General features: G+C 44.7%; 1 protein-coding gene across 2 annotated transcripts in view; it reads left to right on the top strand.

The window, feature by feature from the left end:
• Positions 1–20,620, top strand: part of LOC128322002 (complement receptor type 2-like) — a 42,733-nt gene extending 22,113 nt beyond the window's left edge. Inside the window, exons 8-14 of one of the 2 annotated variants that reach the window (XM_053242668.1) lie at positions 2,846–3,019; positions 3,921–4,103; positions 5,482–5,664; positions 10,267–10,449; positions 15,212–15,241; positions 18,868–18,946; positions 19,582–20,620. In XM_053242668.1, the coding sequence (XP_053098643.1) occupies positions 2,846–3,019; positions 3,921–4,103; positions 5,482–5,664; positions 10,267–10,449; positions 15,212–15,241; positions 18,868–18,946; positions 19,582–19,687 (938 nt within the window). In that variant the 3' untranslated portion in view covers positions 19,688–20,620. The remainder of the gene's footprint in view (positions 1–2,845; positions 3,020–3,920; positions 4,104–5,481; positions 5,665–10,266; positions 10,450–15,211; positions 15,242–18,867; positions 18,947–19,581) is intronic. The other variant, XM_053242669.1, reaches the window with a different exon arrangement.
• Positions 20,621–24,203: the final 3,583 nt, after the last annotated feature.

Genomic DNA, 24,203 nt, shown 5'->3' with positions numbered 1-24,203 from the left:
CTAGTCCAGCACTCTAACCACTACACCATGCTGGCTCCATATATATGAGATTCTTCACTTGCAAACAGTGTTCCCTTTCAGAGTACAGCCCTTCTTGACTCATAAAACTGTTCCAAGACTACAGTAGCAATCCTGTTATTGGATATTGGAAGACTAATTTATTAACGGTGTTATACTTTCTATATATTTTGGCTCTATAAAACAGAAAAGGAATATTTAAAAAATGTAACTTAAATGGCAGTTCCTGTACTATGGAACTAGGTGTTAGTAGATTATAAAGTTAAATATAGAAATGTGTTTTCAGGGAGTGTATTTTAGAATTATGATTTATTTCAATTCCAGTTGTATACCTTTTGATCATGATAGGAATAAATATTCCTTTTAGGATATATTTATTTAGGATATATTTTAGTATATATTGATCCTAAGGATGTTTTTATGTATTTATTTAACCAATGTATACTGTATGCCTGCTTTTCAATCAAAAGGAACCCCAGGGTGGCTTACCAGGATTATTCAATTCAATACAACTCAATGGTAGTGGGACAGTTAAGGGAGGTGCTGGGGGCATATCATGTTAGAGCCTCTTCCCATCTCTCTGATGTTCCTCCACCACCTCCTCCTCCTCCTCCTGCTGCTGCTATGCTTACTGTATTGCTGTTGTGAGGGCTTATAACGGTAGGCAAGAGATTGGGTTCTTTCTTTGACATGGCCAAAAAGTTTTTCACTCCCAGCTTTTAGTTCGCATCTCCTCTGGAATGGAGGTGTGCATGCTCATATCGGCCAAATTTACCCCAAAGTCCCTGCAAGCTATCAGGGAGTGCTTCACACACAATTCATCACATTTTAGAGTGTAACCTGATTTATATCCAGGGTTAAAAAATCCACTTTTTGTGTCGGTTTTGGGGTGCCACTTCAAACTCGCAGTAAAGCCTCGCGGAAAATCTGCTGTCTGTGAAAGCTCCAACAGATTCCCAAGAAGTATCCTCCTTGTTTCTGTTCCTCCTAAAGTATATCATGTATATTCTGGTAATAAAAGTTTCTCTCCTAGCGTTGCAGTCCATAAACCACTAAAGACGGGTTGCTTATAATCAAGTTTTGCTTACGATAAAATGTAGCCTTGCAGAGTTGCGTGCTTGGTCTTCGCAAATCATACCTGTGATGAATAAGTGCTATGAAGAAAGTGTATACTCCAATGCATAAGTAGTATGGAGCTTTTTGCAAAGGAATAAGGGCACTGGAACTCATTTGGAAGTGCTGGGAATTCTCACATCTTATATAAATGGGCATCCATTTGCAGCAGTGTTGGCTCATTGCATTCACAACAAATGACAACAATCCAGCCTGCCTCTGTCACAGGGCCTATCCCTGGGTGGGACCCTGTTCTGACCTCAGTCCACCTCTTGCTGGCTCCATCCCTGCTGCCCATGCCCAGGTATCATAATCTCTTCCTTCGTGCTGCCAACCTCAGTGGCTGGGGCGTAGCCTGTGGGTGGCATCATGCAGCATGCCTTCAGCAGCAGTGGCAGCTCCTTGAGCTTTCCATTGCTGCTGCTGTCAGCAGTAGCAAGAGCAGCTCTGTCCTTCTCTTGCTGTCTCCACTTGCCTCCTGCATGGTGCTGGAGGGACAGGGAGACAGTGGCCAAATTTGGACATAACAGGAAACCGGAGGCCCCTTCACCTCCAGTTCCCTTAGCCATCTGAACGTGGGCAACTGGAATTTACGGCAGAAAGGGACCCGCAGTTTCCCTCCCTGGACTCCAATCTGAAGCTTTGGTTCAGAGTGGAGTTTCACCACTGTAATCTCCATTTCTGTGGCGCCAGTGTTACATCTGAATGCTCTCACCGCAGCTTTGCCCTCATGGAACTGGAGTTGAGGGAGAAAGCTGCTCCCTCACTCCAGCTGCCATTGGCTGCCAGGGCTGCCCTTCATTAAAGAAGGAAGCCCCAGCAGCCAGTTTGCCCTCCTCTTCAGTCAGCGTGACTGCAGAGAGGCAGCTCTCCATTTCATCTGAATGCAGGTGGGGGGGGGCACGGAACTGCAGGTCCATCGGACCCACAGTTTAGCATGACATCCAGAGGTGGTGGGTGAGGGAGGGAGGGAGGGAGGGAGGGAAGGAATTGCTGCTCCTGACTTGGCAGCAGCATCAGAGAAACCAGCAGCAGCTGCTGCTCAAGGCGGGTTCGTGGTGCGTCCTGCAGGGCATGACCCAGCTGCCAGTGAGGAGGAAGAGGGCAGTGCCGGGCATAGGAGGCAGTGGCAGGCCAGCGAGCCTCTGCTAGGGGAGCAACAGGGCGCCAAAAGTACTGCCTGAGGTGATTGCCTCAGTTTGCTTCATGGGGGAGCCAAACCTGATGTCCAGCCATTTCACCTGGCTGGTGGCTGCAGAGGGAGAGGTCACACAGCCCGCCCCTCTTATCTGCCTGGGTAGGTGGAATGTCATTTGGCTCCTCACCCTCCCAGAACTGGCTCCTGCAATGACAATAGGTTTCTGTATACACTATATTTACTTTCTAAACATACTCCAATCTAAGTGGATTATGAGCACAGTTTTAATAGGAAGTGCATGTCTGTCCATGGAGCACCTTGTGCAAACTCAGGAAAATCTTGGCAATGTCCGCTTGCCAGCACGTGAAACCGACATGGCGCCGAGATTGGTGAGCCAAGTTCAAATCTAAGATCACCAATCTTGGCTTCATTTTGGTTTCACATGCTGGCAAGTTGACATAGTTGAGATTTTCTCGAGTTCCCATAACACACTCAGTGGGAGGTAAACTGACATTAAAATGATTGTGTGAACCTATCCAAAGGAGTCTAATGTTGACTTTATCCTTTGATTTGCAGTTTGTGTAAGCCCAGAAATTCAGAATGGAAGAATAGCAAGATCTCAAGCACCGATTAAACTTGGGGACAGAATTACATTTGAATGTGACCATGGCTACATCCTGAAAGGCAACCATACAATCCAGTGCCAACCTGACAGCACATTGAACCCTCTTGTACCCATCTGTGTCAGGGGTATGTATCCAAAGGACCTTGGTTGGATTTTATTCCATTGTGCTGAGCAGAGATTCTTGTTATATGTGCTTGGAATTTCCTTGGAGAGTTTCAGATATGAGTCAGTGTTTGCCACAGGTAATAAGCTTCTAGGTTTGTCATCAATTGAAATAAATCTTAAAATTGTCTATCGTTATTTGGTTGGATTGCTATTGCACATCAGAGGCAGGTTTGCAATGGCATGCACTGTTTTTGAACTTTGATTCAAATTAATTTAATTTGAATTAATTTGAATTTTAGAACCCAGCCCTTATCTTGGCTGCATGTCAATTTTGCTTGCTGGCAAACCTCATCGAATTTGTAGTTACTTTGGACACGCTGGATGGAGATGGCAACCACAACATACTTGTCAATTAATGCAAAGCCTGAAGGGGTTCCATATTTGTAACATTTCACTCAAGATTAGGGGAATATTTGGAACTGATTTGATTGGCAGTCTGTGTATTTTTCTGAGTTTTTCCAAACTCAGAAGATGTATCTCTTAGTATGCACAAAGTGGCCAACATCGTGCCTAATGCATCACACGTGCACCAAAGGAAGGGTATGTGCAGCTGCTGCATTCCTGTCTAAAGCCCTGTCCAGAATGGAACATGGGAGAGGGGTGGATTTTTGCCTACCTCCCATTTCCCCTGAAGCGCCCTGTGGGCCAGGGTTCTACAGAGCACTCCAGGAAGAAGAGAAAGTCATTGAAAATAGTCATTGTCTCCCCTGTGCACAGGAACCTCTGCTGCTTTAGTCTGGACCACAGCAGCTGCACACATGCTTCCTTTGCTGCGTGTGTCCTGCATGAGTTCAGAAGGGGCTGGGATTTGTTGCTCTCTCATTTATGTATCCATAGCAAGCTTCTCTCTTCTTCTTTCAGTGGTTCAATGCCAGGCACCACCATACCTCCAAAATGGGACTCGCAGCCACCAGGAAACAGCCGTGTTTACTGATGGAATGTCTGTGAACTACACTTGTGAGCCGGGCTACACCCTTATTGGCCAGGCAACGATCTATTGCGCAGCATCTGGCACATGGTCATCCCCAGCCCCTCACTGTGAATGTAAATTACTGGTCCATTCTGGCTTTAAAAATGCAAGCTACAAAACAGACAAAAATATCCACACTGGTGCCTCTCTCACCCAGGGGCATTGCAAGGTTGCAGTAGGCTTTGGGATAGGAAGTGGGCCTTCTGCCATCTCATTTCTCCCCATCCCCACCCTGTGTCTTTGTTGCAGAAGAACTATATGGTGAAAAATAAAACAGGTTCACCATGCTCTTTCTCTCTCCCCTATGCAAATGGCATTACAGACTCTCTACATAGTGATCGGAAGCTATTCCTCCTGTCTCTAAAGGATCCAATTTTTAAGCAATTTAATTTGCAAGAATGTAAGGCAAGACTCCTTATGCAGATATGCATTAGCAGTACCAGCTGCTGCCAACCCACCCTCCCCAACACACACACAGAAAACAGATTTAACAGCTGAAGCACCAGATTCCTCTTGGAGTCCCAAGTTACCCAATTTAGAAAGATAACCCACAGAAGTTTCTCCCTTCTCCATTGAAAACTATCCTTCCAGGCAAGTTAAGAATGCTTCAGATAGTAGACTTCCTACACTGGAATAAGATACTTATGAAACATTTTCCTATAGAATACACTCCTACGTGGTATAATTGAACATTGGAAGTGTCCCTAAGGAGATACAAGATCAAATGGGAACCAGTGAAGAGCGTGTATCTCTAGCACCATAACCAACGGTGAATAACTCCTCAAGGCAGTTATCTTTTAAGGGTTTTTTGGTATCCTAGAGAGAAAAGCTGAAATTCAAACTTTACATTATGATTTTGGTTTAAGAAAATGATTCTGCACCAAAATCCTCTCCCCCTGTGACCTACATTATGCAGTTTAAAGCTGTTTGTATACATTCATTTGCAATTGCTGTTCAATCCCTGTTTAAGTACAAATATTCATTTTGTACTTCATTTTATGATTCATTTGCAATCACAGTTTATGTACAAAAATTCAGAAAGGAAGAACAAGGTCTAAAGTGATAATTACATTTGAACGTGTAACTTGGAGCTTACTAGTTCTGGTTACTAAGTCCCCTCTTACGAATGGGGTCAGTGGAGTGCGGAGTGGCCGTGCATATTGTGGTGTGGCTTTCACCTCTTCTTCTTGGTTCTGCTTGTAGAAGTAGTCCACAAGCATGAGAGTTCATTATAAACTTGGCAGGAACCTACCAAATATATCCCAAAAGGAAGAACCATTAGCCATCTGTACACCCAAACTATAAAATCCTAAGCTATCTGTCAATAAAAAGAGTGACAGCTAAAAGCACAAACACTAAAGCAGCTAAAAGCACAGAAGCACAGAGAGCAGCCATATTTCTTTTCTTCCTCCCTTCACTTCCCTGTGAGTACTAAAATTTATCTTCTTTCAGTGACTCAGTGTCCCTCTCCTGAAGTTGAGAATGGAAGGATAGTGGCAGGTGATTCTGGAAACTACACAAATAACCACAGAGTGACTTTTGGCTGCAGTGCTGGCCACATACTAACTGGCTCGAAATCGAGCGTTTGTCAAGTGGATGGCACATGGTTCCCACCTCCACCTTGCTGTGAACGGGGCAAGTATCAAAATGAAGCCTCCATATATATGATTCTTCACCTGCAAACACAGTGACCTTTCGGAGTGTAGCCCTTCTTGACTCAGAAACAAGATGAGCAATCCTGTTCCCTACTATATAGTGCAAGACAAATTTTTGAATGTTGTTGGTTGGTTGGCTGATTGATTAAGTGCCGTCAAGTTGGTGTGGACCCGTAGTGATCACATAGATAGATTCTCTCCAGGATGATCTGTCTTCAACTTGGCCTTTAAGGTCTATCAGTGGTGCATTCATTGCTGCTGATTGTCCTCTTCTTCTCTTTCCTTCAACCTTTCCCAGCATTATAGATTTCTCAAGGGAGCTGGGTCTTCGCATAATGTGTCTGAAGTACGATAGTTTGAGCCTGGTCATTTGTGCCTCAAGTGAAAATTCTGGATTGATTTGTTCTATGATCCATTTGTTTGTTTTCCTGTCCATGGTACCCTCAAAAGTCTTCTCCAGCACCAAAATTCAAAAGCTTCAATACTCTTTCTATCTTGCTTCTTCAAAGTCCAGCTTTCACATCCATAGAATGCCACGGGGAAAACCATTGTCTGGATGATTCTAATCTTTAGGTGTAGACATGTCATGGCATCAAAATATCCTTTCCAAGGCCTTCATTGCAACCCTACCAAGTGCTAGCCTGCAGTGTATTTCTTGGCTTCTGGATCCTTTACTGTTGACAGTCGATCCTAAAAAGCAGAAGCTATCCACCACTTCAATGTCTTCATTGTATAAATTCTGAGGCTGGTTGCTGTACCTGTGGTCATTAGTTTAGTCTTCTTGACATTTAGTCGTAGTCTCATTTTTTCACTGTGCTGACTTTCATTACTAGAGCTTGCAGATCATCTACATTTTCAGCTATCAGAGTGGTGTTATCAGCGTAGCGCAGGTTCTTGATCTTTCTTCCTCCAGCTTTCCAACCACGCTCATCTTCTTCCAATCCAGCTTCTCTCAGTATATGTTCAGCATACAAATTGAAAAAAGAAGGAGAAAGTATACAGCCTTGTCTTACTCCTTTGCTGATCTGGAACCAGTCTGTTTCACCATGTTGCGTCTGGACTGTGGCTTCCTTTCCTGTGTATAGGTTTCTCATGAGAACAATGAGATGTTCTGGGATGCCCATTTTCTGAAGGATATTCCACAACTTGACATGGTCGATGCAATCGAAGGCTTTTCTGTAATCAATAGAGCACATATTGACTTCTTTCTGGTATTCTTTGGCTTTCTCGATTATCCAGCTTGCATCAGCAATGATGTCTCTTGTTCCTCAGCCTTTTCTGAAACCAGCTTGAACATCTGGCATTTCCCTCTCCACGTAAGGTTCTAATCTGCGTTGGATGATCCTGAGCATTATTTTGCTAGCATGTGAAATTAAGGATATTGTGTGATGGTTTGCGCAATCTGTTCAGTCTCCTTTCTTTGGTATGGGTATGTAGACTGACCTCTTCCAGTCTGTTGGCCACTGTGTTGTTCTCCAAATTTGCTGGGCACAGTTTGGTTAGAGCCTTGACTGTTTTGTCTTCTGTTGCCTGCTGTATTTCTATAGCTATTCCATCAATTCCTGTAGCCTTCTGACTTGGCAATGACCAGAGTCCTGATCTAACTTCATCTTCCCATACTAGAGGTTCTTGCATGTAGGAAATATCTTCTAGGGTATCTTGGATGTTGACATCCCTGTTGTACAGATTTTCAGCATACTCCTTCCATCTCTATTTGATCTTCCCTGAATCAGTTATTATCTGTCCTTTGGCATCCCTTAACATACAATGCAAGGTTGGAACCTCCCTCTGAGTTCAGAGATCTTTTGGAAAACTTGTCTTGTTTTTCCGTGTCTAGGTCTTTACAGATGTCATTGTAGTATTGCTCCTTGTCTCTTCTAACAGCTTTCTGAAATTCCCTATTAAAGTTCCTTCCTGAGATCTTTATCTTTCTTGACTTTGGCTTCTCTCCTCTTCTGGGCAATTTCCACCGTCTGTTCTGACATCCATTTTGCTTTCTTCTGTTTCTTGGTCTTTGGCAGTCTCTTTTCACATTCATCCTTAACAACTTCTTTGTTTTCATTCCACAGTTCCTCTGGTTCCCTATCACTGAGATTCAGAACTTCAAAGTGATTCCTGATGTTATTCTTTAAGATGGTGGGTACATTCTCAAGATCATATTGTGGAAGCTGGATAGCTTTGTTTTTCCACTTTAGCTTGACTTGGAACTTGCACATGAGCAGTTTGTGATTGGTTCCACAATCAGTCCCCGACCATATCTTTGCTGTTATAACCGCGCTCTTCCACCTCCTTGCACCAGTAAAACAAAGAATACAAAGAATATTTATATACCACTTTTCAACAAAAGGTTTCCAAAGCGGTTTACATAGATATAAATCGATAATTAAAAATGGCTCCCTGTACCCAAAGTGCTGACAATCTAAAAAGAAGAATAAGGCAAACACCAGCAACAGCCACTGGAAGGATGCTGTGCTGGGGATGGATAGGGCCAGTTGCTTTCCCCCTGCTAAATAAAGAGAATCACCACTTTTTAAAGGTGCCTCTTTGATCAATTAGTAGGGGGACAATCAATAAGCAATCAATAATAGTACAATCAATAATGTAATCAATTTGATTTCTCTGTACTCCAACTGGTGATGTCCATGTGTATAGGTGCTGCTTTGGTTGTTTGAAGAATGTGTTAGCAATGAAGAGATCGTTGAAGACAATACTGAGCTAGATAGACCAATGGTCTGACTCAGTATATAGCAGTATCCTATGTTCCAGAAACTACTAAGTCATTCTCCTGCTTCGTTTCTGTTTCCTAGGCCATATAGGCAGGCTGTGTTTTCCTCCTTACCTTTTCCAACTTTGGCATTCCAGTCTCCAACCACCAGCATTACATCTTGCTTGCATGTTCTGTCAATTTCAGACTGGACTTGAGCATAAAACTCATCAACTTCCTCTTCTGCATCAGTTGCTGGGGCATAGACTTGAAGAACTGACATGTTAAAGGGTTGTCCATGAAATCTAACTGACCACATTATACCCAAGTACTGTCATTGCTATATCCTTCTGGACTATGAAAGCAACAACATTTCTCCTTTGGTTTTCGTGTCCCAAGTAGTAAACGTTATGATTTTCTGACTGAAAGTGTCCCATTCCAGTCCATTTTAATTCACTGATGTCCAAGATGTCAATCTGTAGTCGATTCATTTCATCGTTCACTGTGTCAAGCTTTCCCATATTCATGCTTCTTACGTTCCACATTCGCATTGTAATTATATCTTTGCGACTTCGGATTTTCTTTTCCTGCAAGGCAACACCAGCTGTTAGACGTCCAAAAGGCTTTAGTCTAACTGTGTCATAAACACCATCGGTACTCTGAAAGATCCTCAGTAGCATGTTGAGTACCATCCGATCTGAGGGGCCCATCATCCAGCACTACATCGATAATCATTCCATTTTGTCTATCCATGTGGTTTTCTTGGTAAAATACAGGAGTGGTTTACCTTTGCCTTCTCCCACGCAGTAGGGATGTGCGAACAGATTTGACGTTTGATAAGTTCGAGGTCAAACCTGTTTGGTTCGACAGTCTGGGGTCAAACTGAACCATCCCCTGTTCAGTCCAACCCTGGACCAAACACCCCCCAACTGTTCGGGAGGTTTGTGAACGTTTTCGGTTTAATTTCTTTTTTTAACCTTACTCCCTTTTGGGGAGTTGTTGGAGGTGGCCGGGGGGGGGGTGTCCATGGATGTTCCCCCTCCCCAGCTCTTCTGCCAGCTTTCGGCCTTCCCTGCTCAGTGGCCATTTTGGAGGCCATGTGCCTGTGTGAGTGGCCTCTGCAGGGCCACGCAGATGCCAATCACACAGGTGCACGGCCTCCAAAATAGTTGCCGCACCGAGCAGGGAAGGCTGAAAACTGGCCGAAGAGCAGCCAAACTGTCCCGAGGGGGGCATAAAGAAAACCGGGGCAGAGGGGGAACCTCCATGGACTCTCTCCCCCACCGCCTCCAGCAACTCCCCCAAAGGGAGTAAGGTTAAAAAAAAATTATTTTAACCAAAAACATTCGTGAACACCCCACGGACTGGACCAGGGGCGGTGGGGTTCCAAGGGTGTGCCAGACCAAACTGGCCTGGTTGGGTTCGAGTGTGGTCTGGTCTCAAACCAAACCGGGCCAGCTAATTCCATGCACACCCCTACCATGCAGTATGAGATGATGCCTTTGTTGTTGTCACTGAAGTGATTGATCATCTGCCTCCCGCACCTTCCTATATTGCTGCTACCCAATATAGGTGTCTGCTTGCTTTAGCTGGGCAGCTGGGATGGCTTTCATGCTTTGGGTGACCCTACTGGAAGTATATCTCCTGGTGTACTTTGCTCATCCCTCCCAAGAACACCCCACCCCTGCCACGATGAGGCAGCATAGCAGGACTTGGGTGTGTGTGTGTTGTTACACCTTATATGTTGTTACCCCTTATAAATTGGGTAAAACAGAAAAGCAACAACAAAATTAAGGGATGCCCTTCTATTATTAGGCTTAGAGTTGGAGGAAGAAGATTAAAAATTCCCTGTGGTTACTAAATTTTATCTTCTTTCAGTGGCTCAGTGTCCACCTCCTGCAGTTGAGAATGGAAGAATAGTGGCAGGTGGTTCTGGCTCCTACACAAATAATGACAGAGTGACTTTTGACTGCAGTGCTGGCCACGTACTAGCTGGCTCGAGAGAGATCCACTGCCAAGTGGATGGCACATGGAACCCACCTCCACCTCACTGTGATCAGGGCAAGTATCAAAATGAAACCTCCATATATATGAGATTTTTCTTAACTTGCAGACCAAGTTCCCTTTGAAAGTGAAGCCCTTTTTGACTCAAGAAACTGTTCCAAGACTAGCAATCCTGTTTGCTACTGGTCAGAGAAGCCCCCAAACAGGCTTTCTTTGTAACAGAAGACGTATATGAAGAATAACTTTAGTCACATAAAATTGTCAGATCTTGAAGCATATCTAAATTATTGTGATTCCTTTTCAACAGTTAGAAACCCATTCCTTGGTTCCAGATGGATGGATAAGAAAAGTAAATCTGCCCACATACTTTATACTCTCCAGCATTCCATGCAAATTGCTTGGTTTCAGTCTGATTTTGAAGCAGGTTATTTACAATGGTTACTTCAAAGTTTTGTAATATATTGTACTTAAAGTAAAGTAAAGTGTGCCATCAAGTCGATTTTGACTCCTGGTGCCCACAAAGCCCTGTGGTTTTCTTTGGTAGAATACAGGAGGGGTTTACCATAGCCTCCTCCCGTGCAGTATGAGATGATGCCTTTCAGCATCTCCCTATATCACTCCTGCCTGATAAAGATGTTTCCCATAGTCCCCGGAACATACTAGCAGGGATTCAAACTGGCAACCTTCTGCTTGTATTAATTTTATTTTACTTTCTTTCTTTCTTTCTTTCTTTCTTTCTTTCTTTATTTATTTATTTATTTATTTATTTAAATATTTCTGTACCACCCAAAACTTGCTTCTCTGGGCAGTTCACAAATAAAAACATTTAAAACCCAGTTTATTTAATTTTTTAAGCCTATGAATCTAATTAAAAGCCTGGGTGATAAATGTGTCTTCAGTGCCTTTTAAAAAGTTTCCAGAGATGTGGAGGCTCTTATTTCAACAGGGAGCTCATTCCAAAGTCCAGGGGCAGCAACAGAGAAGGCTCATTCCGGAGCAGCCACCCTATTTGGCGGCAACCTCAGACAAATCTCTCCAAATGATCTTAATGGGCAGTGGGGCTCATGGTGAAGATGACGTTCTCTTAAATACCCAGGGCCTAAGCTGTTCAGGGCTTTATGGGTAATAACCAGCACCTTGTATTTTGCCTGGAAGCATATCAGCAGCCAGTGTAGCTCCTTCAGCACAGGAGTAATATGGTCTCTCCTAGATGATCCAGAGACCAACCTGACCACCACATTCTGAACCAGCTGCAGCTTCTGGACGACATACAAAGGCAGCCCCACACACAGCATATTGCAGTAATCCAGCCTAGAGGTTACCAGCATATGTAACACCATTTTGAGGTCGTTCATCTCAAGAAACAGATGAAGCTGGCATATAAGACGAAGCCGATAAAAAGCACCTCTGGCCACTGCCTCAACCTGGGACACCAGGGAGAGGTTCGGATCCAGAAGTACCCTGGGACTTCGTATCTGTTCCTTCTGGGGGAGTGTGACTCCATCCAGAACTGGCAGATCAAAATCATCTCCCGAGTTCCGACCCCGCATGATAAGTACCTCCGTCTTATCTGGATTTAACCTCAGTTTCTTATCCCTCATCCAGCCCATTACTGCCTCCAGGCAAACATTTAGGGAGGTTATGCCTTCTCCCAATGATGTTGACATGGAGAAGTTGATTTGGGTGTCATCAGCATACTGATTACACCCTGCACCAAATCTCCTTATGATCTCTCCCAACAGTTTCATGTAGATGTTAAACAACATTGGAGACAATATAGAGGCCTGAGGGACACTGTACGAAAGTTCAGATTTTGAAGAACAACAGTCTCCAAGAGACACCATCTGGAATCTGCCCGTGAGGTAGGAGAGGAACCACTGGAAAGCAATGCCTCTCACCCCCAAACCCCTCCGACGTTCCAGAAGGATACTATGGTCAATAGTATCGAAAGCCACTGAGAGATCCAAAAGGACCAACAGAGTCACACTCCCTCTGTCAATTCCCAATTGGAGATCATCCATCAGGCCAACCAAGGCAGTCTCCACCCCATAGCCCACTCGAAAGCCAGTTTGAAATGGGTCTAGATGATCAGTTTCCTCCAAGACCACCTGGAGTTGGGAGGCCACCACCTACTCAGTCACCTTGCCCAGCCATGGAAGATTGGAGACAGGCCTGTAATTGCTTAACTCTGAAGGATCCAAGGCAGGCTTCTTCAGACGTGGTCTAATGATTACCTCCTTAAGACAAGGCGGCATCCTGCCCTCTCTCAGAGAAGCATTTATGATCCCTACCAGGCCCTCTACCACAGCCTCCCTGCCAGATATTATAAGCCATGTCGGGTCAGGATCAAGAGGGCAGGTGCTACGCTGCAACATTCCAAGCAGCTTGTCCACATCTCATGGGTCACAAACTGAAACTGATCCAGGGTCATCACATAAGAGGAGCTGCTGGACACCTCAGCATCAGAATCTGTAATATTTGTGGAGTTTGAATCTAAGTCAGCCCGAATATGAGAGATTTTGTCCAGAAAAAACTTACTAAATAGGTCACAGCGAGTAATTGTTGGTTCCAAGTACTGATTCAAGGGGGAAGGGGCACACATTAGCCCCCTCATGACCCTGAATAACTCCTCACAATGTGAACTTGCAGATGCAATACGGGAGGAAAAGAATTGCCTCTTTGCTGCATGTATCGCCTGAGCATAAATCTTAAAATTCTCTCTATGTAAATAATCTGTTGGATTTGAGTCAAGTCTTTCTCCACTTGCACTCTTGTGATCTACCTCGCTGCTTCAGCCCCCATAGTTCTTCCGTATACCAAGAGGCCAGTTTCGAAGTGGGTCAAAGAGGACTCTTAGTAGCAATTGTGTCCACTGCCCTGGTGAGTTGATTATTCAAATTCTCCACCAGAGTGTTGACAGGATCACCAGCAGAGCCAACACTAAATCCCTCCAAGGCTTCCTGGAATCCTATTGGATCCAGTAACCTTCTTGGCTGTACCATCCTAATGGGCCCTCAGTGGAACATGGTCTTGAGTCCAACCTTAATCAGTTAGTGGTCCATCCATGACAATGGAGAAATCACCGGAGTCCCCACCCACAGAACACCACGCTGTTCAGAGTGAAAGACCAGATCAAGCATGTGACCAGCAACGTGTGTCGGTCCCAAGACCCCTTGGGATAGGCCCATAGTTGTCATGGCTGCTATGAACTCCTGAGCCTCTCCAGACAGATTGGTCCTAAAGTCAATATTGAATTCTCCGAGCACCACAAGCCTGGGGGACTCCAACGCCAAGCCCGAGACCAAGTTCGCCAGCTCAGTTAGGGCCTCCATTCAGCGGAGTGATGGATACACCAACAGAAGTCCCAGTCTATCCCTGGTCCCCAAACTTAGGTAGACACATTCATTATGGCCAGACACTTCAACAGGGATCCTGGCAAGGGAGAATGTTCTTATAGACCACAGCCACTCCACCTCCCTGCCCACGTTCCCTCCCCTGCTCAACAGAGTACCCTGGAGGGATAAGCCGGGACCAGACCAGGCCACCAGCCTCCCCTAATCAAGTCTCTGTAATACACACCAGATCAGCCCCTTCATCTAGAATCAGACCATGAATGATTTCAGGCTTATTCTGGGCCGACCTGGCATTACAAAGGAACATGACAAGGCTCTGTGGGTGGTTGGGATTGCTTTCCATGGTCAAATTCCTGGCAAGACAGCCAGAAGGGGAAACAGCAATTAAGTTTCTGATCTCCCTTCCCCTGCAACAGCCTGCTGACCTGTCAACGTTACTACTTCTATTCCTCACCACAACTGGAATAATCAGACCCAGACACATTAAAACTCAACTATCCCAGGATTTCAAAAAGAAGCCCAATTAAAATACCCACCCTCCTTTACACACCCACGAGGGATCTTGAGCCAAACAGCCTAGCCCTCACCCCCATTATCCCCCAAAGGGGCAACTTCCTTTGGTGTCTCCCCTTCGGTGGTGACCCCGCTGCCACAGGAAGAGTTCCTATAAAGCCCAAAGCTGGGCAGGTGACCCCAGGAACTGCTGAGTCACTCAGGCGCTGGTCCCAGTCCTGCACACACTCCCTACAGATGTTACACAGAGGCAGCAGGCAGCAACCCCACAGGGGAAGCAGGAGCAGGCAGGTAGCAGCAGAAGAAGCCATCAGCACCCACCTGGTCCCTCACCCCAGGCAGCACTGGATGGGAAGCAGATGAACTCTTCCTCTCTTCTGCTAGGCTGTTAGTCAATCATTTTCCCACTGCGCCACTTAAGGTGTTTAATATATTGTACTTAGGGTTGCCAAATTCAAGCTTCCCAAATCTGGGTGGCCTAATTTGCATACTATGCAAATTATGTGGCAAGTAATTTGCATTTCATTTATTTGACAGATTTGTATACTTTTCCCTCCTTCTCTGCCCTCCCATGTTATCAGCTCCAGAGTAAAATCTGGGCAATTTGGGCAGCTCATTTGAAATCCATGTACATCCTGTTGGAATTTAGCAGCCGGGTGGAGGAGCCAAAATCCGGGGGCTACCCTAAATTCTGGGGGACATGGCAACCCTATTAATTGTACTGTATATTTTTCAGTGGGAGTCACTATCTTGTGTCAGGCTGCACTACTTTGGTCCTCTCATCATCCATCATCCCTGACTACTGGCCACTATAACTTGGGATGATGGGAGTTGTAGTGCATTGACAGCTGGAGGGTCAATGTTGTGCAACCTTGGCATAGAGACAGACACACGTATCATTGCTAGCATTCCTGTGAAACTTTAGCTAACTTTTTTCTCTTATTCCATTTTAGAGTCTGTCAATTATATTGCAATTTCTGTTGGTAAGTAATTGTAGAATAAGTAGTTACTCACAATGTACCCTAATACCTAATGGGAATGTGATGTGCAACTCTTAATCCTCTGTCCTTTCCTCCCTACTCCATGGTTTGACTGCTCAAGACCCTTACTTGGAGGATATTTGAATATCTTGACAAGGATTCTTGGGCTGTATGGAAACATACTTAGATATATAGATGATAGGGGATTTTTTTTCCTGCTATGGCATGAGCCACAGCCTTCACCCTGCCTTTAATCCTGGAACTCATTTTATTCTATCTATCTATCTATCTATCTATCTATCTATCTATCTATCTATCTATCTATCTATCTTTATGTATTATACATAATAACACACCTGCCCTGCTGAATCCAACAAGAGCTTCACTGCATGCTTCAGCAGGTTTTGGGGTTTAAAAAAAATCTATTTATTCATTCATTCATTCATTCATTCATTCATTCTACTTATATACCACCCTTCCAAAATGGCTCAGGGTGGTTTACAACAGAATAAAATTAAAACAGAATTAAAACCAGTTAACCATTAAAATCAAAACTATAAAAACAGAATAAAACCAATTAAACATTCAAACAGCTAAAAACCCTGGAAAACCAGGGCAAACATTTAAAACAACTTAAAACAGTTTACAGTAGTTTAAAAACCCTAGAAGGCCAAGCCAAACAGATAGGTTGTAAGGGCTCTCCTGAAAGACAGTAATGAACTCAAATTACAGATTTCTGCCAGGAGTGCATTCCACAGTCCAGGAGCAGCTACAGAGAAGGCCCGCCTCTGAGTCTCCACCAGACTAACCAGTGGTAACTGGAGACGGACCTCCTCATATTACCTTAACGTATGGTGGGGATCATGCAGAAGAAAGAATCTCTCTAAGATAACTCAGACCTAAGCCGTCCAGGGCTTTAAAGGTAATAACCAGCACTTTGTATTTTGCCCGGAAACATATTGGCAGCCAGTGTAACTGTTTCAAGACAGGCATAATATGATCTCTCCAGGTTGCCCCAGAGACCACTCTGGCTGCCGCATTTTGAACTAACTGTAGTTTCCCAACTACATACAAAGGCAGCCCCACATAGAGCGCATTGAACTAGTCAAGTCTGGACGTTACCAGCTGATGCACCACTGTTTTGAGGTCATTCTCTTCGAGGAATGGGCACAGCTGTCAAATCAGCCAGAGCTGATAGAAAGCACTCCTGGCCACGGCCTCCACCTGAGATACCAGGGTGAGGCCTGGGTCCAGGAGTACTCCCAAGCTGTGCACCTGCTGGGGGAGTGTAACCCAATCGAGCACAGGGAGATCTAACTCACCCCTCAGATTCTGAGCCCCTACAATGAGCACCTCCATCCTGCTTGGATTCAGCTTCAATTTGTTATCCCTCATCCAGCCCATTACTGCCTGTAGGTAGGCATTTAGGGAATGAACACCATTTCCTGATGATACAGATGAAAAGGAGAAGTAGATTTGGGTGTCATCAGCATACTGATAATACCCAGCACCAAATCTCCTGATGACATCACCCAGAGGTTTCATGTAGATTTTGAAAAACATTGGTGACAGAATGGAGCCATGGGGGACTCCATATAACAGCTCCCGTTTTGAGGAGCAACTGTCACCAAGCTCCACCATCTGAAATGCACCCAAGAGATAGGAGCGGTACCACTGCAAAGCAGTGCCCCCTATCCCCAACTCCTCCAGGTGATCCAGAAGGATGCCATTGTCGATGGTATCGAATGCTGCAGAGAGATCCAGAACAACCAGCAGAGTCATCCTCCCTCTGTCGATTCCCCGGTAAAGGTCATCCATCAGGCCAACCAAGGCTGTCTCAACCCCATAGCCAGCTCTAAAGCTGGTTTGAAATGAGTCTAGATAATCAGTTTCTTCCAAAACTGCCTGGAGCTGGTTGGCTTCCACCCTTTCAATTAGGGAATGTGCAAACATATTCAGGAGTTCACAGTTCACAGTTTTGGTTCAGGGGTTCAATGGTTTGACCCCCGAATAAACCCCCCCGGTTCGGTCCAGACCCGGACCAAATCTCCCCTGAAGTTTGGGGGTTTGTGAATGTCCGGGCCACGCAGAGGCCTATTGTGCAGGCGCACAGCCCCCAATATGGTCGCCGTGTGAAGGCCGAACTGCGGCCCAAGAGCACCCAAGCCAGGCAAGGGGGGCATTTAGAAGGCTGGCGGGGAAGGGGGAACCTCCACACAAACACCCGCTGCCTCCAGGAACTCCCCCGAGGGGAGTAGAGGGTTAAAAAAATTTAAAAAACAACAATTTTTTGGTTCGTGAACCCCTGAACCTGAACCAAACTGGGGGCAGGGTTCGAGGGGGTGCCAGACCAAACTGGCCCAGTTGTGTTCGAGGCTGGTTCGGCCTCAAACCTAACTGGGCCAGCTGGTTTTGTGCACATCCCTACTCTCAGTCACCTTGCCCAACCAATGGAGATTGGAAAGTGGCCTGTAACTATCCAACACTAAGGGGTCCAGGGAAGGCTTCTTAAGGAGTGGTCTAACCATTGCCTCCTTCAGACAAGGAGGCACTCTACCCTCCATCAGCGATGCATTTATGATATTAACTAAGCCACCTCCAACAATCTCCCTGCTAAATAGAAGTAGCCAAGTTGGGCAAGGATCCAGAGAACAGGTGGTAGGCCACACCACCCCAAGCACCACCCCACACTGCCCAACACATCACGGGCTGATCTCCTTTCTAAACGGGGCCACATGGCCCCATTTGGAAGGGAGACCATGCCCCTGTGTCAGATGTGGGGGCATGGCTAGCCAGGCCCCACATCTGACATCAGATGCACAGGGTGGGGCCAGGGGGCCACAGCGGCCACCGCATACGGGCCGCCACCAGCCTCGCTCACTCCTGAATGCAGAATAGGCAACATTTTCATAAGCTCCATATATTAGCTTATTTTTGCATGAGGGGACAGCCTCCCTCCACTGTTAAAGCAATGTGTATCTGTTATTGCATCTGAAACAGGAAAGCCAGTGAAAGTTAACAACATAGATATTTGTTGGAGTTGGTTATCTATTTGGTTTTTAGTGTTTTGGCTCCAGAACAAGTGAAATCTTGGCTTGGATTTGGGCGTTGGTTGGAAGTCTTGCGTTAACTCCATCTAGAAACTATTGTTGTGAATACATTTCAGTCTGTATTGATACACAGACTGGGAAAGTCTTCTCCTAAACAGAAAAACTGTTTGTTGCTTCACTTTGTATGTAAATGGGATTTGTTCTCCTTCTGATTATTACTATTGTTATTTTATGTATTCTTTTGTATCTGTACTTTTCTGTAAAGTTTTATATTGTATTGCTGATCTTTGATCATTGATAGTAATTAAACTAAACTAAACTAAACTGCTTCACCTTGCTAAATAGAGCGATGCTCTTCTTTTGGTTTGCTTGGCCCAGCTGCCATTTGGCCCCTCCCTCCTTGGATCCCAGCCACTCTTTGGGAGGGAGGGAGAAACCATTCTACTGGTCTGTTTGACTTACTTGTATAACAAATTTCTCTTTGTTAGCCACGTTGCATTTTTCTGTTGGAAAAGAAACTATACGAGTGTAATCAACAAAGTGTATCACATAGTTTCATTCTTTTTTTTCCCCTTAAAGGAGCCGTTGCTGGTGTTCTAGTACTGATTGCAATTTTAGTCATTGCTCTAAAATTCAGAGCCTGTCATAACAAGAAGTGGTGAATCAGCCCGAGATATGCTATCTCTGATTCCCTATAGCCTTTTTGTGTCTGTGTAAGCAAGCCTCTGTTTCTTTCTGGGCTTCTCTGTGCCTTTTATGCAGCCGGCCATCTTTTTCCATATAAATGTGCTTGCTGTCTGGAAAATGCTTGTGTATTGTGTTCTGAACTAACTTGCATGGTTCCTTTACACGGGCACACAGGAGTGCCTGTGGAGCTTTGCTTCCAGAACAAAAAGTCTGAGCAGAACTTATTGGAAGTTAATATTTTCTATATTGGGACAATTTGTCTTGCAGAGTTATTTCTATTGTGTCTAGGATCATACAATTGTCAACTTTGTCTGTTTTACTTATGTCCAACAGCCACTAGCACTCAATAGATTATTTCTGCTGCTTTAGCTTCCATGATTGGATTTTCCTGCCTGAGAAGCAACGGTGTGGCTACCTCCTCAGTGTAAATGTTACTAACATTCGTTCAAAAAGTCAGTACAGTAGCATGTTATCGAGTAGAATGTATGTCTGTGTTTGCTTTTCTTGTTTTTGACAGGGAAAACTGAACAAAGAGAAGGAATTGTTCTGATGACCTTAAGGAAAATGTATAGATATGCATTTTTAAAATTGTGTTGTATTTTTCAGGAAAATGGACACTCATTCTGGCCCTACTGAGCCAGACTACTACTCATTCTTGCCCTACAGTGTAGTGACAATTAATCCAGATACTGCATTGAAAGGAAAAAAATAGTCCCAAGGTCTGATTTGATTGCACTAAACTTCTGCAGTAAAACTATGCTCCAGTCACTTTCAAGTTGGTGATCAACTCCCATGAGTTCTCCTTCTGAGAACTGGAATTGGGTGCCAAGTGAAAATCTGAGACGAAGGCAACTTTCATAGCCATACGGAACCTTTTAACTGGCCATATGGATGATTGAGCCTTTTGGAGTAAGACAGTAAGTTCAGCTGCACAAAAAATCTGTTGATTTGAAATGTTGCTTCTGCATAGAACTGGTCTGCACTTCTACCCATCCAAAACACCTTTGGCCTCTTGAATTAAGTACAGAGCTGTGGAATATATCTCCTCTGGAAGTGATGCATTATCCTGTCTTAATAAAATATACACTTGAACTGCTGATTTCTTGCTAGAACCCTTGAATGTTGCCATTTGTCTTAACAGCATCCCAGATATTGCAAGACTATGCATTTTTCCTGAATGCATTGCCCCACACATATCTCTTGAAGTGAAGTGAAACGAGTATAGCTGATAAATTCTACCACACACTCAGATTCGTCTGGATTTTCTTGTCTTCCTCTTGCGGTGTAAACAAATGCTAAAGAAACAAAGTACTGTGTTTATCTTCTAGCAGGCAGACCAGAGCTTTCTATACTTAACCAAAATATCAAGAAACACTTCCATGTCACGTTTCCTTTTGATGGGAATGAGTTCATTAACCCTCCCATTAAAATCAGTGGGGCCAAGAAGCAGTATGCTATGGCTGAATTTAGCCTGAGCTTGTTACATTCAGGAAAATATTATCTGTGGTGTAATATTTTGTTTTATTTGTAGTGGATTGTACACAATTTTTATTCAGCTAAATGAAGGAAATATTGTCTGTGTAGAGAATAAAACCTGTTTACCGGAGAGAGTATGTAAATAAACCTTGAATAAGACTCCTAGGTGTCATGGGTGTATGGGGTTTTTTTCATACCTATCTAAACCGCTTTGGGAATTCTTGTGGAAAAGCAGTACAGTGGTCCCTCGACTTGCGAAGTTAATCCGTTCCGAATGCACGTTCGTAGGTTGAAATTTTCGTAAGTCGAAAAGCGCACCACGGAGGTCTGGAAACATTCATAAGTCGAGGAAACCGCATCTAAAAATTCGTAAGTTGAGGAAGCCGCATCTAATCCGGCAACTACTTCCGGTCATTTTTGTCGTTCGTAAGTCGAAAACTTCGGATGTCGAGTAGTTCGTAAGTCGAGGGACCACTGTATATAAATATTTGGTGTATTCATATATTCTACTCTTAAGAAGTGTGAGGGGCTGGTGTTCCAGAGTATCTGTTCTGAAAATTCCCTGCAGAGATGAGGTTCTGGCTGTGCATATGAGCAGTCCTATAGTGATCTGTCTCACGTACCATATTCTTCTTAGCCACATGTACCACTCTGCTTTTGCCTTAGAGGGCCCTTGTGTACCTAACAGCACAATGGAGACAATACTGTATTCAATATTTCAACCAAGTTAAGCTACTCTGTGTAGGCTATGGGTGCATACACTTGCTTGTCTATCACATAAAAAACGCCCTTTCCAGCATGAACCATGGTGTAGAGTGTGTTAAGATTTGTACTAATATTAATCAGGGTTTGAGATTGATTTGTAAATCTGATGAAAGCTAGTTGTAGTTAAGGGCTATGTGAAATTGATATTTCCTAGGAACATAGGAAGCTGCCATATACTGAGTCAGACCATTGGTCTATCTGGCTCAGTAGTGGCTTCTCCAAGGTTTCAGGCAGGAATCTCTCTCAGCCCTATCTTGGAGAAGCCAGGGAGGGAACTTGGAACCTTCTGCTCTTCCCAGGGAGGCTCCATCCCCTGACAGGAATATCTTACAGTGCTCACATGTGGTCTCTCATTCAAATGCTATCAGGGCAGATCCTGCTTAGCTAAGGGAGCAAGTCATGCTTGCTACCACAAGACCAGCTCTCCACGGCTAATGCTAGGAAAGGAAGGGTGGAGTTTGTGCAGGAGGAGGGAGTGGGAAAACAAAAACCTGCAGCCCCTCCCACTTCTTAGATATAGCAAATAGGTTAGGGTGTGTTCTCTGCCTGCATCTGAAATCTGCCATGGGCAACTATTTATGGTCTGTAATTGCTGCTGCAGCTGGCAACATGTTTATTTGTACTGTTTTTAAAAACAATCATTCTGTATAGAAAGTAGAACAGGAGAGGACAGTAAGTATAGTACAAAGGTAACAGTTCTGCTGCCAACTCTGCAGCTAGTAACCGCATGCAAAAATCAGTATGATGCACAAACTGTGTATGTACATACAAGATTCTCCTAGATGGCTGCTTATTTTTTCCTGGAGAGTGGAGTTAGTACTTTAGTCTACACATCTGTTCCATCATCATTAGATTCTCCACCTGTTTTTCTGTGTTGGCTTTTGCTAATCATTACATAATATATGTCCAATAATCTCATAAGGTTATTACTTATGAGAAGTAAGCCTGTCTATAGAACGAATGGGAGACTAAAGGAAACACAAAGCAGCCTTCAGCTTGTTCATTTCATTAGTTATTTTATGTATGTATTTAACTAACATATTTGTATACTGCCCAAAACACAAGTCTCTGGGCGGTTTTCAAAAATACAATAAAAAGAACAAATAAAAAGGTAAAAACATTACAACAATTTAAAATTTAAAACAACGTTAAAACTATTAAAAACCATCAAGCCATTAAAACAGTATCTAATTAAAAACCTGGGTGAACAAAAGAGTCTTGACTGCCTTTTTAAAAGTTGTAAGAGGTGGGGAGGCTCTAAGTTATTTCAGCAGGAAGTGTGTTCCAGAGCCTCGGGGCAGCAATGGAGAAGGCCCGTCCCCATGGAGCCACTAGAAGAGCCAGTGGCAATTGCAGACTAACCTCTCCTGATGATCTCAATGGGCAGTGTGGTTCATAGCAAAGAAGACATTGAGGCGGGTCTCACGATCAAAGAGACCCGCTTGGGGAGGGTGAGCGAGGAGAGCGGGCTTAGCTCACTCTCCCTGCAGACGACCAACCAGTCTGCTCTGGGTGGCCACAGCAGCCCCCCACACGACTGCCAGCTCCGTCAGGGAGCTGGCTGGGGAGTTCGGGGGGGCACGGCCCCTGGAAGCTCCAGGATGCCCTGCGCAAGCATGCAGGGCATGCTGGAGGACCCCCGAGCTGGGAGGCTGCTTTTAAGCCTCCCATCTGGGGGTCTACTCATGAGTAGCTGCTTTGCGAAGCTGTGCCACAGCAACTCACAAGCAAAAAAAAAAAAAACGGGTTTGCAGAGCACTCGCTCCGCAAACCTAGTTTAAGGGGAGGGTTACTTGAGTGGGTTACCTGCTCAGGAACCACCGGGCTCACAGCTGAGCCTGGTGGTTCACACGGTTGTAGAAAATCGGGCTAGTGGAGGCTAGCCCAATTTTCTACAATCATGTGAATATCCTTTTTATCTTAAATACCCAAGGCCCAAGCTGTCTAGGGCTTTATAGGCTATAACCAAGACCTTGTATTTTGCCCGGAAACTTATCGGCAACCAGTGTAGATCTTTTAAGATAGGAGTGATACGGTCTCTCTGAAATGACCCAGAGACCAACCTGGCTATCACATTCTGGACCAACTGCAGTTTCCGGCAAACTGCTTAAAGCAGTTTGTCCACATCCTCATGGGGAACTGGAACTGATCCAGCCTGACTACATAAGAGGTCACTGGACACCTCCAATTCACATACTGCAATAATTGTGGGGTCTAAATGCAAGTTGGCCCAAATATGAGATATTTTATCCACAAAAAATGGTGGTTTTTTGGTTCCAGATGGTTCCAAGTTCTGATTCAAGGGAGGAAGGAAGGACACTTACTAGCCCTCTCGCAAACCTGAACAACTCCGCTGGACATGAACCTGTGGACACAATACGGGCTGAAAAGAATCTCTTCTCTGCTGCCCATATTGCCGGGGCATAGATCTTCAAATGTGCTCTATCTTGTAATCTTTCAGATTAGAATCTAGTCTTCCTCCATTTGTGCTCCAGACATCTACTTTGCTGCTTCAGCCCCCATAGTTCTTCCATATACCAATTTTGAAGGGGGTCGGAGAGGACAATTAGGTGTGATCATGTCTACTGCCCCGGTGACCTTACTGTTCCAATTCTCCACCACATAACAGGGCATCAACAGGATCACCTGCAGAGCCAACACTATATCCCTCCAAGGCTTCTTGGAACCCTACTGGATCCAATAACCTTCTCGGGTGGACCATTCTCATGGGCCTCTTGCCCCTGCGAAGGTGGGGTATGACTGTGAGTCCAACCTTAACCAGATGGTGGTCCATGCATGACAATGGGGAAATTGTCAGGAGTCCCCACCCACGGAACACCACCCTGATCAAAGTGAAAGATCAGACCAAGCGTGTGACCAGCAACGTGTGTTGGTCCCGAGACCCCTTGGGCTAAGCCCAATGTTATGGCCGCTATGAACTCCTGAGCCACCCCGGACAAATTGGTCTCAAAGTAGACATTGCAGTC

The sequence above is a fragment of the Hemicordylus capensis genome, chromosome 4 (assembly GCF_027244095.1).
Source record: "Hemicordylus capensis ecotype Gifberg chromosome 4, rHemCap1.1.pri, whole genome shotgun sequence".
Classification (NCBI taxonomy): domain Eukaryota; kingdom Metazoa; phylum Chordata; class Lepidosauria; order Squamata; family Cordylidae; genus Hemicordylus; species Hemicordylus capensis.
The sequence above is the reverse complement of the archived record's forward strand: the minus strand, read 5'-3'. Positions and strand labels throughout refer to the sequence as shown.